The sequence below is a fragment of the Argiope bruennichi genome, chromosome X1, assembly GCF_947563725.1.
Source record: "Argiope bruennichi chromosome X1, qqArgBrue1.1, whole genome shotgun sequence".
NCBI classification, from domain to species: Eukaryota; Metazoa; Arthropoda; class Arachnida; order Araneae; family Araneidae; genus Argiope; species Argiope bruennichi.
The window spans coordinates 2,423,112-2,445,297 of NC_079162.1; the positions used below are offsets into that span (position 1 = coordinate 2,423,112).

Sequence of the window (22,186 nt, forward strand, 5' to 3'; positions counted from 1 at the left end):
TAATTAAAAGCTAAAATAAATTTATGGTTAAATACAGATTTAAAAATGAGAAATTCCCTAAGATAAAAGAGTTTGACAAAATATTAAAAAAAAATAATCTGCAATGTTATGTTTTTGCATTCAAATTTTAAATCCTTTCAATAAAAGCGTAATCAAATTGCATAAGTACATAACCAATAACTGAGATTTTCAGCTTTTGTCAAAATAACGACCCGTTTTGAAACTATATTGGAGCTCTTTTAGGATTCAACTTTCAATTTAGAACGCGATTAAAAAATGCAGGTGAAAAGTGAACCACCATATCCTCTTCAAACCTCCGTCCAAATCTAGCAGGAGTGGACGGAGGTTTGCCATACAACAGCCCAGCGGTCAATCGAATCTCTATCCAGCAACCTTTTCAATCTTTAAGCCAAATATGACTCTTGCGCCAAATAAACTACAGAAAAACAACAACAATCAATCTTTAAACTGAACTCTTGGCAATAAACGACGATTCGGTATGAAGGAAATATTGGAATGTAATTTAGTTAGTTTTTTCATAGTTTTTTTTTTTAATTTCAAACAAAAAAAATTATTTTTGTCATGGAAAGTTCACACATAACAACAACAAAAAAAATACACGAAAAAATCCAAGTAGAATTTAAAGGATTAAAAAAAATCCAATTAGAATTTTAGGGAATTAAAAAAAAATTCAAATAGAATAGGGAACGCTTAAGAGAGAAATACAGCGCATCGTGGCATACAAATCCTGTAAAGATGAATGAAGTAGCATAAGTATATTTGCTGAATCAAGTCCTAAAAATGATTTATTCAAATCATCATTTTTGGAAAGATGTACTTGAAGTCGGAGTCTGAATTTTATAGTGCTAACATGGTCTTTTGTATTTCTTTATACACAAAGCGAGAATAACTGGAAGGACTAAGTTTTAGCTAAGGTATTTGAGATCATTTTAAAGACCTGAATCTCATAACTAAAAATAAATATCTTAAGAGTTTTCTAAAGTCTTATTTGATTAGTTAAAAATTACTTCCAAAAGCAAAATATAAAATGTAAATCACAGTTCAAAGAAGTTAGTGCGTTTTAAGATCAAAAATATGACACCAAAGTATCTGGAAATTTAAATTTCATATTTCATAAAAATTATGTCTAAATGTTCCGAGCAGAAAACACATTCAGCTCTCGATTCTACCAGTTTCACAAGCATATGAAAAATTCTATCATCATATGAAGCCTTTGTCTTTTGTGCACAACGTTCTCTTTCGTTATAGAAATTTTAAATATAAGATCTTAATCACAAAATAATTAAATTATATATTTTCTAAGGAACTATATAACAATCAGTTTTTCCATTTGCAACTTAACACTAAACTTTGAATTTGAAAGTCATAAAATATGCTGATTTTTTCCTTTTAAATGTAACATGCTTTGAAAAATGATCAAAGATCTAGCAAAGCAACACTGACTTCAAAATTAAATATGTTTATTTCAAAATGTTTTTGAACATTTTGGAAAATATTTCTTTTTAGAAAGCTTAAAAATATAAAATAATAACTAAAATACAAATTAACTTTTTATAAAGAGGATGAATAGTATCACTTGAATCATATGAATATTATCTTACTATCATCATATCTTTCACTTGAGACAACACAAATCATTTCATTTCTACTTTATCCCATATTTTTCTGGACTATTCATTATTTCAATGGCATATTTATTTAAGATACCCAAAAATACTTAATACTTACCCTTCTTCTTCGCAAATGCTCTAGAAGAAGCCCAGAATCGAAAGACAGGATGTAAAAAGAAAACAATCGATAAGTTGATGCCAATCCATACGGCAGTAACAATGTGAAACTGACCAAATGACCATGAAACCAATGCTAAATCTCTTTTTAACCTAAAATTTAAATCACAATAAAATAAAATAACGAATAGAATGCCACAATTATTCATAAAATCATAATTTAAATTTAAAAAAAAAACTTTATTTGAGTTGGATTATGGACTTAAAAAATATTTACGCAACCTGATCGAATATATCCCTTAGTTTTTTAAGTATCAACTATTTTTTAAACATATTTTTTTATTAAGGTAGTTGGGTCGACCTAAAAGTCTCAATGGGAGTAAAGGTTTATATAAAAGAACAAATGAAAAATTAAAACATAGTTCAATTTAGCTTTGTTCGAATAATGTTACTATAAGAAATTATTTGGAACAGATTTCTCAATTTTTAGCAAATAAAAGAACAAATGTAAAATTAAAAAATAGTTCAATTTAGTTTTGTTTGCATAATGTTACTACAAAAGATTATTTGGAACAGATTTCTCAATTTTGAACCATGATCAAATGAATAAAAAGTAGCAAAATATGTAATTTTAAAGGTAGAAATATGTTTAACTATAAACAATTTACTAACATATTTTTAAAATAAGATTAAATTTAATTATAATTATAAAAACTGCACCTGACTGGAACACAAATAGCTTCTTGAATCGGAATAGCACAGAAAATAGTTATAATGCAGTTATAATAAATAGTATTCCTCAAAAGCTAGACTGAGAAGAAGGCAAAACACGAACACACTATTTCAATTAAAAATTTCAAATGTTTATCCAGAGAACATAAAAAAATGTGGCTATGTGATTTTAGAACATAATTCGAGAAAGAAATAAAAAAAATGATACAGAACATATGACATTGTATTAATGTAATATGTTTTATAAAAAGTTAATTATGTATATTATTGTGCTTAAATATAAATAATCAACAATAAAATCTGCGTTCAGTGAATTTATTTCGTCAACTCTGTACAGTTAAAATGTTTAGATTATCCAAATATCATAATAAAATTCACATAAAAATTTGCGTCACAAAAGTGTAAAAATCCATCACATATATGAAGACATAAAATAAAGTATATGTCATAAAGAGTGAAGAAATATGAGCGAATAGAAATTTTCATAAAATCAGTAAAAATAAAAAAGGGATTATTCCAAATATTTTAAATAAATGGAAGCAGAGTAATAAAAAAGAAGAAAAAACGATTAAAATTCAATTTATAAGAATTTATCGTCCAATTAATAATAGAAAAAATATTGTCAATAAACGAATAAAATAATGCAAATGATAATTTGCCCTGAACAAAAGGGAGGAAAATATGGATATCATGCTGTATTGTTTACTTTAAATTGTTAATCAGTGAATACCTTTCAAAATTGAATTAGGTTTATAACAATATTAAAATTTTTCCATGCGGATTATCATCATTAGGCTTTATATGATATTTAAAAGTAAAAACCTTTATTATAAATTGATCAGTGATCCAGTTTAAATTTGTGCATATCATAAATGATCAACTGGCGCATTTCTATATTCTGCGGCATGATTCAGATCACATTGTTTACTGATTTTCAACCCTCCTTTGTATGTTTTTTTTTGTGAAATAAATCAGGATAATTCCTGCTCTAGATTAAAGGAAATCTTCAATGTCCCTCTCTTCTAAATTCCTCCACTCATTATCGTATTTATTAGGAAAAAAGAAAAGAAAAGAAAAAGAAATCAGATGTGTTATAAAAAATATTCAAGAAATAGAAAGTTTCTTCCAACCACAACAAGCAGCGAAATGGCAAGTTCAAACCTCCTATAATGATTGTGACATTTAAATTCTTTGACAGCTACGTTCCTTATTACGCAATAGGTGCGAAAAAGTCAATAAATTTACAGTACACCTGTTTTGAGTTCATTTTTTGTTCACTAGATGTTATGATGGAAATTTCTATCATCATGCAAAGATGGGTTAAGTAATGGTATGCTTACGTATTGTGATTAATAAACAAGTCTATGGTAGACGATTAAAATAAAAGAATTGTATGCTTATATATACATTTTTTTCAAATGAAGATTACAGCATAGTAATTTCTAGAAACTGAATGCAAACGGAATCTAAGAAAGAAAAGAAAAAAATATCTGGTACTTACCGTTCAACATTAAAGTAATAGAAGATAGCGATGTGCAGGTACAGGAATACAAAAAAAGCAAGAATTAAGTTGTATAAAGAGCGTACATTAGGACTTCTCCAAAGATTTCTGAATAGAAACGGAAAATCAATAATAATAATAAAAATAACTTTTTAAAATGCTTAATGTTTTAAATTTTTAACATTTAAACATAAAATCAGATAGAGATTCTTAAGAATTTCTTGATACATTTTATTAGAAATCAAAATTATTTAAAATTACATATTTTGATCAATAAAAGAATATTGTTTAAAAAAAACCATGTTAACATTTCAGGTGGTATCAACATGCTAGCAATTTTATTTCTTCGTATGCGCAAGTATAGACATTTTTATTAAAAATTAAACAGCATTAAGATTCGCTAAAAATTCGCCATATTAGATATCGTCAAATTTAACAATGAACCGAATAAAACTATTCTTTGGAGCTACTTTTATTAATATATTTAAACTCAGAATAGCTTTCATTTAATTTTTTTTACTCTTCCTATTAATCTTTCATTCATAATTAAAATTATCGTGTAATAAGGTAATTATTTTTCTGAAATTATTTACAACGCAAAGGGAGTTTGAATTTGTGAAGCCACATATTTCGCATTTTCCCACACATTTAAATTCAACTCAAATTTAGTTGAATTGATTGATAAAATAAGAAATTAAGTTTCGAAGTATTAAAATATTGCATTTTTTCGAAGTACTCAGGAATTAAAATTTTCTAATTTCCAGCATATCAGAATGCGTGTTAAAAAGGAATAACAATCGTCAGTCCTTCTTAACATGAAATAAATCAAATTTAAATTGAATAAAAATTCGTTTTTGAAATTATTTCTGCAGACATTTTCTTATTTGTAAAATAGCATATGTTTTATCGTGTACTATAAATGAGAATTAAGAAAATAATATAAACACAACGAAACTGCATGCATCCATAGAATATAAATTATGATTTTGCAGGAATTTCGTAAAAGAAAAAAGTCCCTGTTTTGAAACCTGACTCAAGTCTTCTATACTCTATTATGAAGTCAGCATAACTGAGCGATATTCACAAATTTTTTTGAAATATCTATTGACATACAAGTTAAATGAAAAACATTGCAAATATTTTCGATTATCGAGTTAAGTGACTTCGAAATGACCTCAGGTTTAGTGAAAAATGGAAAAAAAAATTGCAAAGAAATCAGAATACAATTTAACGATAAAATAAAATTTATTATTTTGAAGCATATCGTAACATACGAGAATAGGAAAACTGTCCACAACTTGTAGGGCATCTCAAAATTCTTCTATGTATTCGAAGAATATTCGGGAATAATTATTCAGAAATGTAAAAAAAGATCTATTATTCTCTAGAAACATAAATTAGCAATAAACAACATTTAAAATGAAAGATTGAACCAAGCTACCATTAAAAAGATTTGAACCATGGTTAATCACATCGAGTTCAATATTCAACTAAGCCAAGATGGCTGGTGACTTATATACAAATCTAGGAATAATGAACTTTCATTTGAAATAATATATATATATATATATATATATATATATATATATATATTAAGTGGTTGTAGTCAAGGAACTATTCTTTGGTTTTCCTCGTAATTTTAAATATTTTGAAACAATAGTATTTATTAAACTTAAAAGTTATAAGAATTAATGATACTTTAGCAAAAATATTTAATGGCATGGCATCTAAAATAAAACATCATTTTCATGGTTATCTGAATGGAGTGAAATATATTTAAATTAAAGTAATAATCTTATGACTTACGTTAAAGTTGAATTTCTTAAAACAAATTCTTTTCTTCGTAATTCCCTCGGAGCTTCAGAACCTCTGAAAAATATTTTAGATGAATAAATGTGGATGGAAAACTGCAGGCAGAATATGGCGTCGTTCCCTGGTTATGAAAATTCATTAAGCAAAGAAATATTATATTTAAACAAACTACTATTGTTTGTAAATAATTAGTATAAGTTTATAGGCAAATTGCCTTAGTTAATTGCAACATAATTTTTATTGCTAGTGTAAAAGTGAAATTCTGCTATATATCTTTCGTTAAGCATTAAATTTCTTAGCGCTATATACTTTATCTATGGAACTACCTATGGATTCTCGAATTCTCAGACTCGGACACTACTTGCATTTTTACCCCTTCCGACGCCATGAAAGGATGATTTATAAGAACAAATCCGATTTAAGTGATGATTGTCGTTACTTATTCCACGGGGAATCTCAATTTCAAATTCTTGTCTCAGGAACAATGTTTGAAAAGTCTGAAAAGTTTGTTCTGTATAGGCATACAATTCAGGTCTCCTTGAAACGTGTCAGTCCTAGATGCCTGAAATGTTTCTTTTGGTGCAATACGAATTTATTTTGTAGGATTGCGCTAAAAAATAATAAACAAGATCCAGAAATATATTACTTTTTTTAACCTGTCTTCTTCTTCTTTTAACTTGTTGGAAGGTCATTAACAGAATCAGATTTTTAAACTAATTTAATCAATTTATGAAATTAGCTATTTAGAATAGAGTTCACGACTCATTCCAGTTTTAAATCCACGATATGGATTCTTTCATGAATCCATATCGTGCTTTTTATCTCATAGATGAAATTTCTTGAAGAATAAATTTTCGATTTAATGCTTTTTGCTCGTCGTTTCTATGAAGAGACATTTCCGACAGGTAGAGCTACTAATTTATCGTTTGGTTTCTTAATTAAGACCTTTCACAGAGCGGTACTAGTTCACCGTTTGGTTTCTTACTTTTAATTAATCAATTTCGCGTCTCAAAGAATCATTTATCGTTAGAATTTTCAAACTTTTTATGTTTCTAAGTCACACTCGTGTAATACGCAACTAACATTTATTCTTTTAACTACTTTTTGTATACTTTAGATCCACATAATTTGAAGATTTGAACCGCATGTTACAAATAGTAAATGTTTCTCAAAGAAAATGTAAACTTGTGATAAATATTAGAACATATTTTAAAATCAAGCTACCTTATATTAATTGGATTTTACCACACATGCAACAGCTTTAAAAATATTGCAGTATTCTGTTTGTATGACGGATTTGAATGTTTGAGGTACTTTTTGGTTTTGAAATGATACCGATTCCCTTTACAGTATTATAATCATCGTCAAATAAGGCAAAAGAGAACAATAGTGTATTTCACATACAGTATATTAATAAGAGATATAATTACTGTTTTGAGACATAGGGAAAAACCTTATCTGTGATTGAAAGATTTGATGCTGTAGAATTAATATGTATTGAATTTTTTAAATAATTTTGTTGTCACCCTGTAACTCATTTATTTTGCCAAAAATATACTAATTGAAATCATGTATTGTTTTTCTAAAAAATTTAATGCAGAAAATGTTAAGAAAAATTGACTTTTAATACTATTTACATTATGAATCTGACAGCAAGGCATTTAATTATATATTAAATGTCTATTAAAGTTTTAAAATTTAAGTTTGATCAGATTTTAAACACTTACCTTAAGCTGAAATTAATCAGGGATAAAATATTTCATAACAAGATAGAAATAGTATACAATTATAAATATTCATAGTTGTTAGTTGTCATTATCAATAATTTCTTTACAGTTTTACAAGAAAATATCTCTACATTTCTTACATCCTTAAACTAAAAATAATAGTAAATATTCCTTAAAGTTCATTAAATTGCATCATTTAGGTGCATCATTATAAATATACCCACATTAAATCTATCGAGTCAGAAAATTACAGCGAGAAATTTGGGTCACAATGATAAGGACTGTTATTGCTTTCGACTGACCCTTGAGAGGGTGGAGTTCGCTGAAGACACGGAACTATAATACTAGAACGTTTTTGAGACACTTTGTATACTAAAAAGATATTGAGAGGAAAAGCACGAAGGACATAAAAATTCACTAGGAAAAGCGATATAATGGAAATAAAAATGCAAACAAAATATGATTAATGTAAAATTTATTTATTAATGGAAGACTAATAATAAACTAATACATACAAAAGATTTCTAGATTAACATTGTCTATTTCGTTCTTTGCATTTTAGAGGCATTTTTCTTCACTATTAATGAACTAAAAAAAATCTGGCATATTTCAATATATTAAATCAAAAAGAAAATTAAAGAAAATATCTAAGCGCTGCTTCGATATTCTAAGTCACTAAAACATACATAATATTATATTATAACAAAATAATTTAGCAAAAAATACTCCACTTTCTGATTACATGTTAAAATAAATATCCGCTTTTTTAAGAAATAACACCTTTTATGTGTTCTGAAAATCTTTCAAAATTCAAATGTATAGAAACAGTTTTGATTTTCTTTGAGATTAAATTGTTTTGCATAAATATAAAAATAATTTTCTGTTTTAAGAGCCATAAAAAAAACTAAAAATAATAAAGATGCTTACTTGGGTAAAGATAGCTTATTCATAAAATCGTTTTGAGGTTTTTTATGTTTTAATTCAAGTTCCGTGATTATTCTATCAGGGTCTTTCTCGAACTTGGCATCAACATCATTCAAAATATCAATACTCGGATCCTAATGAAGCAATGCATATATTAAGGATATTTAAATGAAAAAAAAATCACTTTAAGTTTCATTTAATAAATTAAATTAACAGAATCTCTCTCTTTCTCTCTCTATATATATATAACGCTAACGTGTCATAGAAATCACTCTTATTACTTATCATCGAATGGCAACAGTCTAATGTAAACAAAGCGACATGCAAAGGTTTCAGACTACTTTATTGAACGTTTGTACAGCTGCACTTAATTCAAAACTTCGCATTTTAACGGAGCTGCAATTTTCAATTTATGGAGTTCAAATAATTAATAGAAAAACAAAATAGTATTAGAATTTTTGGGTTTGCTGTGTCATTATATACGGTGTACAGTCCCAGGAAAAAACATATAAAAGAAGTCAAGACGTTATAAACCAATTGAATTGAGTGCGAAAGCAGGCTGAACCGCCGCTTGATTGATGGTTGCTATATCTCGCTTATGAAAACTGATGCTCATATCTTCTAGAAGTATTCCATGTTTTTTTTTTTTGTGTGTGTGTGTGTGTGTGTTACTAAATTTTTTTTAAAAATTACCTTTATAATGATGTCAGTTTCACTTGCGTACATTTTTTCGATATTTTTAAAAATTTACTTTGATTTCAGTCGCATGCGTCCACCAATATTATTATCGATTCCTTTCCGATTCTATTTCAAAGTATGTACATTTCTTTTAATATTCGTGCCAGAAATTTTTAATAGGCAGATTCAATTTAAATAATCTTTTCAGGCGTATCGAATAACACATTGAAATTTTTAAAAAATAGATTCCCAATTAAGATAGAATTAAAAGACGATAAATAAAAATTAAATCCATAAAAGTAAATAGAAAGAAAGCCTTTCTTGATGGTTTATGCTGGTTTCTGTCAATTTAACCCTTTCTAGGGCAGTGGGAAATATGCTTCTCACCAAATTTATCAATCTTTGTATGAATTTATGTAGGTTGGCATAAGTTCTGACAATTTTTTTAGTAAGTCAGAAACTTAGATACTTCAGTTCTTTATCTCAGACAAAATGATGCGTCTTGATTTGTTACTTAATTATTGATAACCAAATTAATTAATTAATCAAATTAAATTTATCTAATAAGCTACATGAATCCCTTTTCTTATTCTAATTTCAAGCCTAAAAATATTTTAACATAATATGACTAAAAAAATGGCCATTTAAAGAGTTAAAGGAACTCTATTTCCTCAACACTTTTTATAAATACAAACTTTTACTTGTAAATAAAAGGAGATGTGAATGAGACAATTAAAGAATTATCCTATCTATATTTCCAAGATCCGAACTACAAGAGACACCATTCCTTAAAGGCATTATAATGGAACAGAAGAGACAGTGGCAGCGAACAGTAATGGCACACATTTATTGAGATTAAGCCGATGAGGATTAAAAAATAAACGCAAATCACAAATCTGGATTTATCTCTTTCATACCAATGAGAAACCAACCAAGAAAATACTCTCCAGTTTGACTCGATGCCTTTCGCATTCATTCAGCAAATGCAAGTAAAAAGAAGTTGCAAAAGAATTTCTAATCCATGCATATTCTGCAAATAAGACGCTTGGCGAAATTACACCAGTTTTTTCAAAAGAATATGAAACATCTCTATGGTACATTGAAAGATTCGAACAATAAAAACAGCATAGAAAGATTTCATGAAAAATTCAGTGAATTTTTTAACAATATAAAAAGGCCTTGAGAAACTAGCGCATTGTTGAAATATTCAATGCTATTTGAAAGGAATTTATGCTGCAGGATATTATTTTACATATTTATTGATCATTATAATGGAATATTATGTAAACAAAACTGAACTTATGCTACTTGCATGCCATCCAGTTTGTTGAAAGCACCAAAACTACTAGCAAGATATGTAAAGAATCTGAAAAATGTCTGTTGCCTAAAATTACTCTCCACCGATTGTTTCCGTATTTCCGAAACGGAAATTTTCAGATAAAACTTTTAATTCGAGTCATTCCACCTCAAACAGAAAAGATATATTTTTAAAGAATAAATTTGAAAATTTTTAATCAATTGGAAAACACTCATGAAATATTCCTCAGTCCAGAAAGTATAGTAATTAATTGATTCATTTACCTGCAGCATTTGCCTTAGTTCCCAAGGCTCTATATCTCGAGCCTTCTTTCCGATCTCCACCCTGCTAGACATGATCCTCAACCCTCTACTCTTGAACACCAACCCTGAATGTGATAAATTTCATACAGAACGATCAACATAAAAGCAAATACAAGAAGTGCACAACAGGTGCGAGCTCGACGGCAGTAAGCAAACAATTTTAGACAGAATACGTGTCCGGTTAAAATCCTTTTCACGACGAAACAATCGTCTGCTCTTAAATAGCAAATATCTGTGTTCAGTTTTACATTTATTCCTTTCAGTAATTATAATAAAGCTAAGGTCCTGTGTTTTGATTTTATTTGCATTAAAAATTTATAAGGCATATTTTTGAAACTTGAGCAACTTATTATTCAATGAAAAAAGATTTTGAATAGATGATAACGGCAATTACAAATATCACTGCATTCCCAGATTTTCAAAACTTTAAATTTTAATATTAAAATACCTCTTTAAATAAGCAATTTCAAAACAATCACATTGTTCTTATCTGGATATAAATGCCTTTTTGGCAATTTGAAAGTTTATGAAGGCAATTAAGATGCGACGTTATTTCCAAACACTTTTCTGAACAAACTAAAATTAAATCAACGCCAAGGAAGAGAGATACAAATTTAACTACATGATTGAAGAAACAGAACAATACTTAAAGATGCAAATCAACGTTCCCATTTAGTTTTTTGATTTAAAAAAAAATTAGATTCTATGTGTGTGGGGGGGCTATCTATCAAACAATACGTTTCGTAGTCTTTCGATCGGTATAATGTTATTAAAAGAAGATACCATCACCTTCATCTCTTTCTTTCTTAAAAAAAAAAAAAAAGTTTTGATTACTTATTCATTTGCAAGCCAGCTTGCTTTTATGAATGTATGAAGCTACACTGAGGAAGTTTTTTCTACTCACCAACAAATCCTCTAAAGTTTTAGTATTTTTCTACGATGGAGAACAAAGAGAATGAATTATTGATTACAATTTATGAAAGCAAAACACAAAATTTGTGTTCTTATAAAGCTTACCATGTAATGCAATGCAATTTTGCTTTTTAAATGGAATAAATATATAAAATTTCTTTTAACATTGGGGATAATAATTTAGAAATCACTATATTATTATATTCTTATTCATAAGAACACAAAATTCTTTTCATAAATGCATAAAATTATAAATAATGGCGCTCATACCGATTTCGGGACATTCGGATAATTTTAATTTAATCCATGTAAATTTCTATTCTAAGCTTTACAAGAGACTTAAATTTTTATGCTAATATATATATATATGTAATGATATCTAGTTAAAACATGATTTCTTAATTTTATCTTAATTCAGCCCACATTATTTTTCTTCCGAAACATTCTCTTGCATCCTGATTTAATTCTTACTTTTTGCTTTGTTTATTGAATTATAACACATTCGAAGTAAAACTGCCGATTCCATAACAACGAAGGGATAAAAAATTTTATATTCTTTTCAACATTATCCTTCCCATGTCTGCACGTGTCCAAAAAATCCCTATCAAAATGTCATAGTAAAATCATTGAACAGAAACATTTTGCTCTTATGTCGCGATGTAGATAGACGAAATTCTATCACATTTTCGATGTTCATAATACGACTCTCGTGGTATAATAAATCAAAGTTAAAATTTCAAATATATATATTCTTATAATTAAATGAACGTAAATTGATATGTAGGAACCTGACCAAATGATAATTTTATCTTAACATTTTAGCTTTTGAAGTTTCAAAATAGTTACATACATATAAATATTTCAAAATTCGAAGTGAATACGGTACTGAAAATTAAATCGACCCCTCCCCCCCACCAACGATCAAGACAGAACATAAAAATGAATGCAACATCAGAAATTGCCTTTTTACATATATATATACCTAGCCACTGTCTGTATCGACTCTGCTTCAATTAACGAATAAATAATTAAATAATCGAGGAGAATTCAGCTGGAAGTAATGGAAGACATTTTCCATTCGATCACTTCAGGTTATCTAGCATTTAGATGGTAATAAAAGAGAAAATACATGGATTCCCAACGGATGACTAATACCTCGTTTTGGATATTAACTTCGAACCTCTATTACATCTAACTTTAAATAAAATTATTAACGAAATGCAGTTTCAATTGTCCTTTAAACTGTCCATAAAGAGAAATTGTTCAATTCTCCAAGTTTTTAATTAATTGAATTACCAGCTTATCGAGAAAAATCCACATAGTATTCCAAAAAGTATTCCACAAAATCCAAAAAGTATTACAATTTAAAGTTCTAAATTATTCCTTTTTTTTTCCCACCTTGCAATTTTATTTGGAACGTATATTATCCTTTAATGGAAATTTCGCGCGGCAAGGAAAAGTAATGCACACCATTTCGAATTTCTGCCAACTCTTAACATTCCAGCGGGAGCGCGTATAACAGAATTTATAATAAAGTATAATTTCATTTAACTTTCAACATTAGGGCAGTAAGAAATCACAAATGCGACTATTCTTCCTGCTTTTAATTGAAGTTTGGAATTTCAGAATTAAAAAAAAAAATTATGTTTATATCACATATACACACGATCCTTGAATCAAGTTCGTGCTCAAGTAGTGCGGTTATTTTTTTAAAAATTTACTTACAATCAATTGCCATATTATTCTAAAAGATCTGCGATTACTGCCAAGTGATTTTATAGATGGTATGTTTTGAATTTTATGTTTTGAGCATTCGAAACGTGTTTACTTGAATTGCAACTATGCAATGAATTGAATACTGAAACCCAATCTTGGCTTTTTATTCATATCTAAATTTTAATCGTTTTCTTATTCCCATAACCGTTATTTTGCTAATGAGAAGATTTAAAATTTACCAAACCCGAAATTTTTTTTAAAAAAATTCTCCTTCTAATGATTTTTACTACAAAAGGCCACATCCCGTTACTAGACCGTTGGTCATTTACGATATATGGATTATATTTGAAATTTCAATTATTTTCAGATCATTTTATTACATTGTTTCCGTTCTTTTTAATAAACCATTTATAATTAATGAACTTAACCTTTTTACGACCATGATCAAACCAGTTAAATTTTATAAGTGTATCGGCCAAGCGGTCAGTTTTACCAGTATTTCCGATGATATCGTAATTATTTTTTCAAATTTACAAACTATTTAAAAATTCAAGAAACTGAAATTGGATAGTATTCAGTAAACTGACCATTATTTACGGGATATTATATAATTCAATAGTAATTAATTGAAGGTTGAAATTCGCATTTTTTTTTCTGCACTTGTTTTACGCTTGTCACGCGTCTTATTCAACATTAGCGCGAATTTCTATCCAAGTTTCATTTATTCTAAAGATTTAAAAATCGACTGCAGAAAACAGTTCCGGTTTTTCTGCTACGTACTGAGCAGCCTCTATGGTTGACAACGATTCGAAAATTGGTCAACATTCATGGTGTTCTATAACATCATTTTTTCGACTTTCATTTAAAGTAACGTTGCCCGATATTTAGAGATCTTTGTGCATTATTGCTTTTAAAACTTAACCAGGAATTTTCGCAAAATAACAAAATTAAAGTCTGAAAACTATCCTATTCGAGATCAAGGAGCAATCTTCCGGGGCTTACGCGTCAAGTTTCTGTCATGAAGTCCAATCAATTACATGTTTTAAAAAAATACAGGGATGTGAACAATGAACTCGTCGTACACCAGAGAACATGCTTTAAAAGAGATAACGGACAATTACTCATTTTACGGTATTTAAATATAAATCCACTACTTAAATCTATTTTAAATAACCATTTAAACTAATTAAAAAGGCCCGCTTTTATCGTCGCGGTGAGCTCAAATTATTTGTATAATGATTTTAATAAGACTAAGCATTTGGGCCTTTTATACTCCTTCCCTGTGACTTTGGGGAGCTCTATTTAAAAAATTTAAAGAAAATGTTTTGTTTTGAAAAAGAGATTTCACGAAATTTCTTTGCAAGAGGAGAGTCCTAGTTAAAACTAAACGTCTAAATTCAGCATGAATACCACAGATTTATAATTCTAGTCGCTTTGACGCAGATAAAATTTTAAATTTCCACGAGAGAGGTTCAACGTCCACCGGTTTGTACTTTCAGAAGCATGTAAAAGAGCCAATTCAAAAATGCAACCTTTTAAATATATTAAATTTTGGTACGTTTTAATTTTAACTGCAATTTTGATTTCAAGCGTTTGGGAAAAAGGCGTATATATAAACAAATGCACCATTATTAAAAGTTTGCGAGAAAGTGTTTTAGAGATAGTTTCTATTCTATTTTTTCATTTAACAAATTCAAGTTTCCATCATCAGCGCAAATTCCTGTCTAAGCCACCTTTACTTTAGTGATTTGAAAGATGATAGTTTTTAGAATAGAGTTTTGACATCGATGATATGAAAACATTGTGTGGTTGACCATTTTCGTTCAAGCTAGGAATTTTGTGAAATTAAAATTTTAAAAAAAACCATTCGGAAGTACCTGGTATAAAATATTAAATGCAATAATGCTCAAATAGAGAAGTGAAAATATTAATCGTACTATAGTGATAATAATTATCATTTATGCAGTTTAAACCAACTCAATTTACTATGTTTAAATAGAATCCCACTACTCCAATCTCATTTAAATGACAATTTAAAATAAGAATATAAGGCTTGATTTTGATAATTATTTAAATTTTTCTAAACCTAAGATAAAACATATGTATATATACTCCCTATATAAGATGGCAAATTTGTCTTAAAAGTCAACAAACTAATTTCTTTAAATGGGAAGAAGATAATTCGCTTGAAACAGGAAGTAGAAACTACAACTACAAATTTAGAATAATACCAGATTTCCATAATTGAAGGAGCTTTAGCGCAAATAAAAGAACACAACACAGACCTACTGACCACACAGCAGTCGCATGCCAGCTCATAAAACGGCGTCTGGATGCGAGCGATGCGGGTTTATGGGTGCCTTTTGGCGGCTGTCTATATCCCCTTTTCTTTTGTAGGAGAAAGATGAAGTTATATTTTTTTTTTTTCTTTCGTCACTTACTAAAAATAGATAATAGTTAAATTTAAATTACAAAATAATGTGGAAGCTCTTGCATGTTTTTACAAAAAGATATTCTTGCATATTGTGAAAGTCCAATGTCTATATCTGTGATAAGTCCTAATGATTTAAAGAATGAAGAAATCCAACACAAAAGATATTTCAACATAGTCTCATTCCGAAGAACAAGCAAAGGAAAAAGTCCAAGAAAGTGGAGAAGAAAGTGTGTTTAAGTCTTCTGAGAAAAAAAAAATGTCCATTGTTCATGGATCAGTAACAAATTCAGCAGATTGTCCTTTCAAATGTCAACAGGTGTCCTTGATTAATACACTATCAATTCAGTCACTTGTAAAAGGTCCTTCATTGAGAGGAGTTTCAGACCTGCACTCCTGTCCGGTATGACCAGCAAAAGTTTCTTCAGCCCAGCTGAATGTTCTTCACTCTCGCTGAATGGTAACTCCAATTGTATGGATAAAGGACGAAAAATATTAATAACAATGCATATAAAAAGATATCAAAAATATATTAAAACGACAAATAATGGACTAAAAGACCGCATTAGATTGGTTAACACAGATTATTCGTATGTCAAAATAAAGTTAAGTATTAATTTCAGACGTTGAAATCATTAACAAGATATTGAAACTTAAATGTTTTAATTGTTTTTATGAAGTGAAAGTTTCTCAACACGATAAGGTTGGCCAAATACCAGCTCGCGATCTATCTATATGCTACGCGAGTATGGTTTAGATTTTTGTTAATTACTTTCTTTAAAAATATTTACCTCATAAAACAGGAATACGTCTCACGAACGATAATTCTACAATGGTATTTCAGTAGCGGATGCTGTCGACAAGAAACAAGCCATAAACAAACTAAACTTTCAAATCATTAATATATCGAGACAGAAACCGCCCAACGGAATTATCTGCCTTTGTGGGAAAATAAGCGTGTTCACCGATTGATACTTATTTAAAAATGGAGACTTTACTCACGCTATATTTTGATTTGTTACAATGAGACTATTGTTGTCCGATTTGTACGGGAAATAACACATTATTTATGATTTTTCTGGAAGTAACTGGGAAGTAATTGATTTAAATCTTTGAAGATACCATAACCATTTTCTTAAATAAAAATCAATCTATTTTGAAAAAGTTTATAATCAGTTTGAACCAGACATCAAAAATTTAAAGAGTCGTACTTATGTTTGAATTCCCCTAAAAATCCAATGTTAATTACTTACACAACTTCTGTTTTTTATAATTGATATCCTATGCGAAAGTTATTTTCCTGTGCAGTTTAATTCCTTTCACAACTACGATAAATGCTTTCAAATTAATAACCCTAAATATAATCCATCATATAGCAATGCAATGATACACAATTTTTAATTGCATTATTACGGTAAACCGACAGCTAGCGAGTTCATTGAATAAAGTAGATTTGTGAAAATTCTATCAGGGCAAGTTGTTTGCTCATAGTGAATAAAATTATTTTAAATAGAAACAATCACCGAGTCCTTTCGATTTCGAGCTACCACATACAGCACATAATTATTCTTCGGTGATAAGTACACAATAAAAATTATATTTAAAATTTTAAAAAATGAAATAATTATTTACGGAAGTTAAAATGATTTTCCCCAAAACGACAGAAGCAAATTATAGTACAAAAACCTTAGCGCAAGGCTTTAAAAAAATTAGCTAGAATTTTTATTTAATTCTTTCTCCAATTTTAATAATTTAAGAAGCATTTAGCATATTTAATTATACTTTTATATATATTTAAATATGTTTATTTCTTCAACTGTAGAAATAAGATGCATTTCTTTTCTGTTCGCGTGCATTATGATTGCTACATTTTTTTTTTAAATTATAAATTTTATACAAAAGAAGAATTGAACTTCGAACACTATCGAGCTACTACTATTCGAACTAGAAGGAATCTTTAAGTAGAAATTAATAAATAATATTCTTTCATTTCAAATATGAACTGTATTTTTTATAGAGAATACAATGCGATCTTTTAAAATATACAGCTTAATTTTTAACACAATATATTTAAAGTTATTTTTAAAACTCTTGGGAAATTGATTACTTTTAAAATTTGATATAGTATTTCCATCAATTTTTGTGAGATAAAAACTATAAAGGAGAGAAAATAAAAGATTTCTAAGCAGATTTTATGAATTTATTCATCGGCATTTATTTTATTAAACTGCGATTGAGATTCGAAGAAATATCTCCAACATTCAGATATTATAGATAAAAAAATTGCCCATTAAAATAGAATTCAAAATTTTCTTACACATTTTACAAACTAAATTTATGCAAAAGACTTCAAAATGAGTGATATTTTCTAATTTACTTAACGTTAGATTGAGTATTAAAGATATAGATATATATTAATGATATAGATATGAAATGTGTATCTTCAATAGAATAAAAACTTTTCTTCTAAATTTTTATGCCACAATACTTAAGCACTAGCCATGGCTCAGAGAGTAATAAACCTATGCAAGAAGTGCATTCTCCAGTTCGTTCCACCTTTTAATCCAATTTTACTGAAGAAGATTGTGAAAACATTTGACCTGTAATAACACTTTAATATAGCATCGCATTCCTTACCACACTGTAACAATAAAAGTAGGAATTTATTATAATTCTTAAATTAAATTTGACAAATTAACCATTTGCATTTATAAAAGTAACTTGATGCATAAATATACATCTATTTGTTAACCTCTGCGAAAAATAAACACAATTGTTTTAATAGAATATCCTCGAAAAATTAATTCTACATCATTTTACTACTCTTGAATATTCAAACAATCAAAATTGAAATATATATACAGTAGGTAAAAAAAGTTCCCGTGTGGAAGACAAAAATAAAAATAAATTAGCATAATTTCTAAACTTTGTTTTTTATCTTTGTAAACTACTTATATATGGTTAATATGAGTCTTTAAAAGGGAGTTTCATAATAAATTTATATTTTTACAAAACGCAGCAAGTTTTTTTTTTGCAAGTTTTAAGATAACTGATGAAGTAACATGCAAAAAAAAAGTTTCCGCACGCAATATGAAAATTCTTCCTGACGTGTTCTATAACTGACTAGCAGTAAATATTCGAAATTTGATGGCTTGTCAGAGTGAAGAATACGACATAACAGTTGTTTAATTACAATTTGTAGAAGATCGTCTTAAAATGGAAGTTCAGAAATCCATTTGAGAGTTAGTGATTCGGTTGTTAAAAAGATAGGTTATTTATGAAAAAAATCAGAGAAATCATTAACAAACCAAAGTCTACAGTGCAGTATATTATTAAAAGATACCGTGAGCAGTAAATATTTAAAAGCAAGAGATCGATCTAGAAGACCTGTGTAGTCAATTTGCTTGCATAAAAGAAATAGCATGTGCAAGGGGCAATGTAATTCCGCCGATTAATGCACCTCAACTTGCAACTGATTTAATTGTTGATTACAACATTAAAGTCGCAGCACAAATGGTGAGAAATGTGATTGAAAAAAGGATTATAATGGGTGTGCGGCCCGTAAGAAGTCTGTTATAAATCTCAGCAACAGAAAAAAGTGTCTCGAATTTACAAAGAAGCATATAAGCAAGCTTCTATATTTTTGGGAATCAGTCCTTTTTAGTAATGAATCAAAATTCAATATCCGTGGGTCAGATGGTCGAGATATGGTCTGGAGGATCCAAAGCATCATATGTTAATTAGGAATTTATATGGAATTGTGAAGCATGGTGATGGCGGGAACATGGTATGGGGGTGTATGAGTGCTGCTGGTGTCAGATATTTGTTTTACGGAGATAACAAATATCTGACACAAAGACTTGTGGGGGTAATGTCACAACGTTTAAGAGAAGTGATAAAGCTCAAAGGAAGGCGTACCGATCATTAAATGCAAGTTGGCTAGCACAAAAAAGATCTTAAATGTACTATGCAAATACCGTACGGAAACTTTTTTTGTTCCTTATTAGTGGCATTTTCCGATTCTTTCAATTTACGTATTTAATTTTCTCCATAGTTTTTCTTTAAAAAATTCATAAATGATAAATAAAATTGTGTTAAACCAACTTTCAAATTTTCATTTTCATAACAAAATACTTAGTGTCAAAAATTAAACTTTCATTAATAGTCATAACTGCGTACGGAAACATTTTTAACCTCTGTATATATGAAACGTCAAAATGATGCAACGGTTTGATTTGTGCCAGAGAAGAGCCATCCGAGTGCAAAGGTTCAAAAGGCCTTAATCTAAAAAAAATTAAATAAAAATTATTTCACGATTAATCTTTTGCCTCACAAGTATAACTATATTTGTTAATCACTCTGATACATAGGAAAATTTAAGTCTAGTTTACATACATTTCAAATAGAAAAAAGACGAACGTAGTTTGTCATCCCATGTTAAACATTCCAGTTTGAAGCGACAGGTGGAATACACATAAAAACGAATTTTGCCCAAAAATATCTTTTTAAAAATATTTTCTCGTATTCATAATTACAAAACACTAGGCACTTAAAAATATGCTTTCACGAAAAGTGATTTTGCAAATAGTGAAAAGTGATTTTACAAAAAATATTGCTTAGTCCTAGCATCAAACATATTCTCAAAAAGAAATAAAAAAGATACTGAATTCAAATAATTTTAGATTTCAGTTTCATAGAGCCCTACAATAATTACAAGACTGAAAATAGAGTTTCACTGCTGGATTTTGAATCAGAAATGGTCATATTCCTTTTAACCCTCTGACTGCGTAATTTTTTAAAATTACTATTTATTACTATTGCAAATAAGTTTAAATAATTTAAGTTTTAAATAAAGTGAATTGATACTTTATGTTACACGGTCTGTAATCTTAAAAATAAACACTCTAAACTTCCAAAAGCACGGGACGCAATTGAAAATGGACTGACTCTCAGTCCTCTGGAATCACGGGATAAGCAACTGGAGGGTTAAAATCAGATTTTGAAACATGGCATTTAATTATTGGTAGTTATAGGCAAGGTAAAAAGGTTTTTAAAAAAAATGATGAAAGGAAACAACTTTTAAAGTTAGCAATTAAGATTACAAAAATAGATATTTTTTCTTTCGATAAAAGGCCGTTTTTGGGAGAACTATGGTGTAAATTTAAACATTTACACAAAGATACAAAACTGCAGTAGCCAAAAACAAAGAAGAATGGGACTGTTCCTTTCTTATCCACGTGCTCTGTAATCTAATAATATATTAATCTCCCTTTATAAAATTACTGACCTTCGGTAACACCGCGATTCGCACGAGCACCTAGATTCTTATTTTCAGCAACTAGATGAGATTTTCTGCTTCATGGTACAGTAAAGAAAAACATCGGACATCTTTTTTTCTAACCGATTAAAATCCAGACTCTACAAAAAACAATTTTAGTCACAAGGTCACATACCAAATTTCATTTAATTATAAACCTCTGCTTTTGGGAGTCGTCCCATTTACCTGCATGTGAATGTACTGATCGATTGACGGTCAAAGCTTTGACAGATTTGGTTCAAATTTTGATACTAATTTATGCTTCAGATACAAAATCTGCATATTAAAATTTATCTATCGCTTTGTGTTTAGTTATTTTGTTCACCTGCATTAGGACAGTATAGATAAATTAACATCCAGTTTTAAAGCAATACCAGGATTATTTTGGAACGGCCCTCGTCATTTTGAACCTCGGTCAGAAGACGACACCTGAGATGAAGACAGAAATTACGACGACATCTACTCTCTCCAAACTTCCGCACCACTCCAGTGGGAGAACGTTTGGTTCTGACGGATTTAACGTGCACCAGGCTCACTTACACGATGGTTCTTCGGTGGAATCGGCCTGAAACCTTCCGGTTCCGAAGCCGTGACATTACCACCTTTGCATTCAGACAGACAACCAGCCAGAATTTCTGCGTCGATGTAGAGCAAAGTTCGGTAGAATTTTTTAAAAATTCGTATTAAGATCACACATAAAATTTAAACCATTAAAAACGCTTTTGTGTTATCGTGTTCGGTGACCAGCAGCAGAGAGACGCCAGATAGACGTCATTCCAACGTTGGAGGGAGGGGTGAGGGGAAGGAAATCTCATGTTCGATTTTCTTTGCATATATCATATACGAGAACGTAAAAATGGAACAGCTGTATACTGGAGTATTTACTATCGCTTCTTTACAAAAACTAGGATTATTTTTAAATTAATAAGTTGTTTAATTAAGTGGATTAACATAAAAAGTATTTCGAAATTTTCTATTATGCTCAACAATTTATTTCGTACAATCCAGCAACATGAAATAAGAAAATAAGAATAAGAAAAAAATAGGATATTATAATTCTTCACGTTT

General features: G+C 28.9%; 1 protein-coding gene across 3 annotated transcripts in view; it reads right to left on the reverse strand.

The window, feature by feature from the left end:
• The window catches only part of LOC129959560 (sterol O-acyltransferase 1-like), a 112,336-nt gene that overhangs the window by 18,687 nt on the left and 71,463 nt on the right, over nucleotides 1–22,186 (reverse strand). For all 3 annotated transcript variants that reach the window (XR_008783456.1, XM_056072470.1, XM_056072471.1), the window contains exons 4-7: nucleotides 8,448–8,578; nucleotides 5,788–5,850; nucleotides 3,982–4,089; nucleotides 1,750–1,901 (exon numbers count right to left, since the gene is read on the reverse strand). Coding sequence is in view for 2 of the 3 variants with exons in the window: in XM_056072470.1 (XP_055928445.1) it covers nucleotides 1,750–1,901; nucleotides 3,982–4,089; nucleotides 5,788–5,850; nucleotides 8,448–8,578 (454 nt within the window). In the remaining variant the exon portion in view is untranslated. The remainder of the gene's footprint in view (nucleotides 1–1,749; nucleotides 1,902–3,981; nucleotides 4,090–5,787; nucleotides 5,851–8,447; nucleotides 8,579–22,186) is intronic.